General features: G+C 49.6%; 1 protein-coding gene across 1 annotated transcript in view; it reads right to left on the reverse strand.

The window, feature by feature from the left end:
- Positions 1 to 7: 7 nt before the first annotated feature.
- Positions 8 to 6130, reverse strand: part of KSR2 (kinase suppressor of ras 2) — a gene marked incomplete at both ends in the record, with an annotated part of 68097 nt that continues 61974 nt past the window's right edge. Inside the window, 2 exon segments of the mRNA XM_009075628.1 lie at positions 8 to 156; positions 4067 to 4200. Coding sequence (XP_009073876.1) covers positions 8 to 156; positions 4067 to 4200 — 283 coding nt within the window.

The following is a 6130-nucleotide window of genomic DNA, read 5'->3' on the forward strand; positions in this document are numbered from 1 at the left end:
CACCCACCATGCCACAGGACTCACCCCAGTGCAAAGACATCCGAGTGCTTGGAGAAGGGCAGCTTGTCCTCCTCTGTGTCCGGGGAGAGCTGGCGGATGATCTCGGGGGCAAGGTGGCACAACCAGCCGTTCTGAATCCGCAGCTTGTTCTCCCGCCTGGCAAAACATGGAGCCGCAGTCGTGGGTACCACAGTGGGGAACATCACCACTGCACCACCAGCAAGCATCCTCCCAGCCCTCCCACCCTTTTCCCAGGGCATTTAAGCCTTGTTTTCCCTACGTCATCCTTGCAAAATCAGGTTTAACCCTACTCTGAGAAATTCCAGCATGGTGGTGCACTCTTGTCCCTGCCAGGCAGCAGGACAAAATCTGGGCACAGGATGGTGGTTGGGGGAGCTTTGGCTCTGCCAGCCTGAAAAATAATGGCCTGAAAAATAGTGTTTTCAGGTGTTTGGCCTCCAAACAGCCCCTCCAGCCCACCTTCATGTCCAAGCCTCTAATGCTATCACCCACAGGAGCAGTCTGGCTTAATATATTAACAGCCCCTCACCTAACCTCAGCTGTCTTTTTTCTACCTCCTCCAGCTCCCCCTACTCAGTATAAATAAATTATGCTCCTTTGGCCAACAGCTGAAGATGATGTTGGCTGCTTCTTCATCTTTTATATCCTCCAGCAGGCACCTGAGATGCAGCACTGGCTTAAAAATGCTCCCTGGGCAGGGAAATGGGCAGGGATTCTCAGTGGTAGCAACACATTGAGCAGCTTGACTGTGAGCCTGAGCCCAAACTTGGCAGCAGGAGGTAACAAAAACTGTCCTGTGTCACACTGGACTGGAGGAGGAAGAGCCTGTTGCTTTGTGTCAGGAATTTCTCCCTGTTTATGCTCTGGAGCCCTCCCAAAGATGGCAATGTGCAGGGGTAGAGGATGGCTGTGGGGTCATCTGTCCTCCTGGGGCTAAAATCCCAGAGCCCAGGGGATGCTATGCAGGCACAGGCATCTCCATCCACCCTGAGGTAGGATGACAACCTCCCACTGCAAATGCTGACTCCTTGGCTGGCTTTTCCCACATGACTGCGTGCACATAATCCATATCCTTTCGTTCACAAAGCCATTCCCATCCCTAAGAATTACCCCTAGGTTTGGCAGTGACTGGAGGAGGAACCTTCTCCCTAGGGAAGGACACTGCTGGTCCAGAGAATCACTGATTAAGCCTCCTTGCCCCCTCTTGGGTCTCAATTGCTCTTTTTCATCCTGCTGCATTGGAGCCACTGTCGCAATCAGCGGCTCCTGTGAGGCATGGACCCTCCAGCCCCAGGAGCTGCAGGCAAGAGCACTTTGGCACAGAGAGGAGGCTTTCAGCTCCCCAGCCAGCTCCCACCAGTCTCCTCCAGCCCAGCACGGCTCTTAATTACAAGCCAGCATTAAGCACCTGGGCAATTAGAAAGGATGCAGAGGAGCTCGCTCGTCCTTGCCAGTGTCCGCAGTCTCCGTCCCCAGGCAGGCAGCAGGGAGTGGGATACAGTGGGCAGCACTTAGATCTGCTCTTCCACCCTCAGCAAGACCAGATTTGCTCCTGAAGCTTTTATTTCTGCTCATTTAAGTCACTCAGTGTTGTGATATCCCACGAGCAGCATTCAGGTTTGCCTTGGGGTGCTCCAGGGACTGGATTTGGATCCACAGTTCCTTTGCAAGCCCAGCATCATCCCTCTACAAAGCTTATGTATGCCTGAGCATGCAGCTACGGGTTATGAGCTTCCAGCTGTGAGTGCTGAGCTACAACGTGATCCCAAAAGTGTTTCGATTACAGCAATTTGAGGTTTTATGACAAAAGTTTACCTGACTTCACAACCAACCTGGCCACTGCCACCAGCAGAAAGCAGGTTAAACAGCTGAGCATCTTCCAACCCCACCAAAGGACAAACCCCCCACAGGGCAAATGCAAGAGCAGAAGAGCTCTTCAGACTCCTCGAGACCCACCTCACGCTCCTCCTAATTCCACAGCAGCCCTCTCGAGCCCAATAGCATTTAAATAAAGGAGAAATAAATCTGATTTCACCAGGATAAGACATCAGATTACCAAGTCTCTGCAGAAAGTATTTTAACCCTAGCAAAACCGGACCAGTTTGTAGTTCTCATTCACAGCTGAAGTAACATCACCATCCTTAACTTGTCCCGCAAAAATTTGCTCCCTTCTCTATACATGCTTGCCCAAGCCTCCAAGGACCCAAAATTGGGCTTTATAATTCTTCTTCATCTGAGAGAAACCAGAATCAGAACAAGAAAAACACTCAGAAAAGGGAACTTAGACCTGCAGACACTTGCTGCTTCAAAATTCATGATGACTGATGAGTGTGGATCCACGAACCTTTCTCTCAGCTCTCCCACAGCATAAAACATGCCACCAGCAGCCCAAGGCAGCCATGCTGAAAGCTGCTCAGCGCAGATATTTTCCCATTTTCTCAATTTTTCTAGCAAAAGACTGCCAGTTTCTGTCCAGCCTTGCATTTCTGGCCACCCTTCCCCTCCTGAGTCTTGGGGGTAAAGTCTCCCAGACTCTACCCTCAAGAGATACCACAGTCTTGAGCAGAGATGGCCACATGTTGGTCCACCTCATCAGATGCCCCATTTCCCCAGTATCTCACCTCTCATTTTATCTCCAGAGCAACTCTGACCTTCACTACTAAGAGTCCCAGCAAAATTTGGCTATTTTTGCCCAAATCCTCTTACCACTGCTGGAATGAGCTGTACCTTCATCCTGGCAAGACCTGAGCCCCAAACCCCCTGCCCAGCTGCTAAATCAGAGGCAAAACCCACTTTGCTGCTGCAGGGAGAGAAATCCAGCACTGATGGATTTCTTGAGTTTCCAAAGCTTTTGGCTAAGTTTGTGCTGAACCAGATGATATTTATACAAGAGGAATGTAAAGGCTTGCTGTCTGCTCACTAGTCACAGCGTGGGATGGAGAGAGGGCAGCCGCCGCTTCTTCCTCTAATCCTTTGACCTCATCACATGGGAACGAGGAAAAAAATTACATCATTTCCAAGGTGCATTTTATCTCCTGAACATCTTCGCCATGAAGAGATGATCAGCCACAACAACCTCTCCACTGACAAGCCCCATCATGTGGGGTGATGAAGACTGAAAGGACCAGGACGTGGGTACTGTGCTGCCAGAGGAAACCTGCTGGAGCTGCCAGAGCTGATAACACCAAGCTTGGCCTGTGCTGCTTCTAACACAAAGGGTTTAGTGAAAAAGGTGGGAAAAGTCAGCAATGCTCTTATTTCAGTTTTAACAAAAATGGAAAATATAATCTCTGTTCTTTTTTTTCCCACTTGTGCTTCCCTTTCCCCCACAGCTTTGCTTTTTTTTCCTTTCTACAGCTGCTGAAATTGTTTGTCCTGCTGTGCCTACAGCTGGAAAACCTCCCAAAGCACTGGGAAAAAAAAATTCAATAAGGAATATTTACCAAATGCGCTTGATTTCAACCCAGAGAGACACAAAAATGTCACAATGCTGTAAATGTCCTAACTTTGGCTTTCATTTTCTGTGTGTCTTGCTCCATGCTCAGCGCAGACACCACAGCCAGATGCTGTAGCACCCAAAAGGTCACAGGAGTGTCAGGAGGACAGCACGGGGATGGCACCACTCAACCCATGCAGGAAATGAAGCAGATGCCAGGGAGTTATAACAATGGTGTTAGGGAAAAGCCAAAGAGCAAACTAGCCCCAGTGAAACACAGCCTGAGGAGCATCTCCCAGGTGGCTGCAGGGTTGTTTAGCCATGGAAATGATGCATCCTATGGGAAGAGGTTGGGTCCAAGAGACACAACCTGTCTCTCCGAACCAAACTGCCAGAGACTCACATGCAGCATCATGCTCCTTCCTACCGATCAAAACCAACTCTGTTTTTAAATAGAGCAGCCCCAGGACACTCAAGACACTTTGAACTCCTGTCTGCCAAGGCTGCAGATCCAGAAAGGCACTTGCAGAGTTGTTTTTTGGGCTCCCTCCCCACGTTCCCAGCTCAACAGAGAGCTTTAGGGCATGTTTCCATCACACCATGTCCTACCTGCCTGCTTGGAGAACTCCCGAGATGCTGAAGAGGCCAAAGTCTGTGATCACCACCTTCCCGTTGTCATAGAAAACATTTTTTGACTTGAGATCCTTGTGAAGGATCCCCTTGGCATGCAGGTAGCCCATTCCCTAGGATGGAAGAGAGAGAAAAATATCCCAGAATTAAAAACCCAGCACAAGCAGACAGGATAATGCCAGAGCAGGAGCAGCCCCATGGGGAAAGCCCAGCTGGGAGCATCCCTGAGCTGCCATGGCATGTCCCCACTACTGAGCCAGAGGCTGCATGTCCCCAAATGTCCCTGCAGACAGGGCAGGTGTCTGGAGGGGTCCCTGACTTGGGATGGGCATCATGTGGTGCTCAGGGAGGCAGATGGGCTTGTAATGTGAATCTGTTGGCTGCCACTCATCTTCCCAAGTAATTGATTATGCAAGAAAAATTAGCAGCAAACCAAACCGGCAGTCACTTCCCTGAAATCCTCTGCTGAGAAATTGATGATGATGATGTTTTTGCCTCCGTTTTCTTTCAGGGCTGGGAGCGGAGGGTAATAAGTCAACGCTCTCCATCACCACTATCACACACCCTGGCTGAGCCATCAGGGCTTCCGATGTGCACACCGACACCATTAGCCTGGAAACAAGCTCCTCACAGGAGTTCTGCCTTAATTCCTTTCCCCTAGGAAAAACTACTTGGTGGTTAATTAAAATTATTGCTAATGATGCAAAAAAAGGCCATGGGTGGGAAATCCAAACTCTGCTGCACTGGGCTTGTTTAGCATCGGCAAATCAAGCAGAATGCCGGCAGCTCCATGTGGCGGATGTTCAGCTCCACGGGATAAGCAGCTCTGGGAATGGGGAGGGTGATAAAAGACATTTATCCTGACTTCATCAGGGCTTTTGATGCTGTCCCACTTTTCATTCTCGTAAGCAGACTAGGGGAAACTTGGTCTAGAGGACATTGCAGAAGGATCAATGCCCAACAGGCCAGAAAACTGTTGCTAAAGAGCGAGTAGCAGTTTTCTGTCACTGGCATGGGGGAATTTATTAACTGGATTTCTGTGGAGATCCATCCATCCTAAGTCTCCTCTTTTCATATATCATCATTAACCACTCAGGCTGTGGAACAAGAATATCTTTTTAAGCTGGTGGCTGATGTGGAGCCGGAAGACACGATCCAAATTCCACCATCTGGAAAAACTGGGAAAGCAAACTGAAAAACATCTCAACCCAGCAAGTTCTGGGGGTTTCACTGCACCCCATGGAGGTCAAATCCTTAAGAGCTTCTGCCAAAGAATGTTGGAGGAACTAAAGGGTTCAGGGCTGTGGCTGGCTCTGAGATGCCCCAGCTGCAGCTGGATGTGAGAACCAGCCCAGACACCAGAATTAATTAGGTGTGTCCAGGTCCCAGCACCCAAAATAACAATGAGATTTTAAAATCTGCTTTCAAACATCACTGTCACCTTCATAAAGCGCAGGGGTTGTGCAAGGCATATCATTCCAATGCTCTTCCTGGCAAGGTGCAGTGCAGGACCCCAAGCATCTGGAGGGGAACTTATCTCCATGCAATCATCAAACGCAGCAAGGACTTTGCTGAAAGTATTTCTCGAGACAAACTCAAATCTCTCATCTCACTCTGTGGGGTTTCATGCAGATCCCACTGCAAATTCCAGCCTTGCCACTTTCACCCCGGGATGATCTGTGAGAAAACACTCTCGGCCCAGTAATGCCTTCATTTGCTCGACTGCCTGGTGTGTATGAAAAGCCAGCTCCCTCTGCCGGCATCGCTCCCTGGATAAATCGACCTCTGCCTCTGGAGCATCACGGGATAATGAGAGCCCTTGCACCCACTAATCCAATAAGCCTAACAGCTCTCCCATCTCATTCCAAGACTCAAAGGATAAAGTGATAAAGTCAAACAATGCTGTGACCGAGTAGCAGAACCAAAGCCTCTACCACGGTCCTGCTCCAGCTCCTCTGGGCAATGCAGCCTCAAGTCCACCCAAAACAAGGCACTGGAGTTTTCCTTCATTCCTCCACACCAGCCACCTCCAAGTCCACCAAA

Source organism: Acanthisitta chloris, unplaced genomic scaffold (genome assembly GCF_000695815.1).
Source record: "Acanthisitta chloris isolate BGI_N310 unplaced genomic scaffold, ASM69581v1 scaffold3175, whole genome shotgun sequence".
NCBI classification, from domain to species: domain Eukaryota; kingdom Metazoa; phylum Chordata; class Aves; order Passeriformes; family Acanthisittidae; genus Acanthisitta; species Acanthisitta chloris.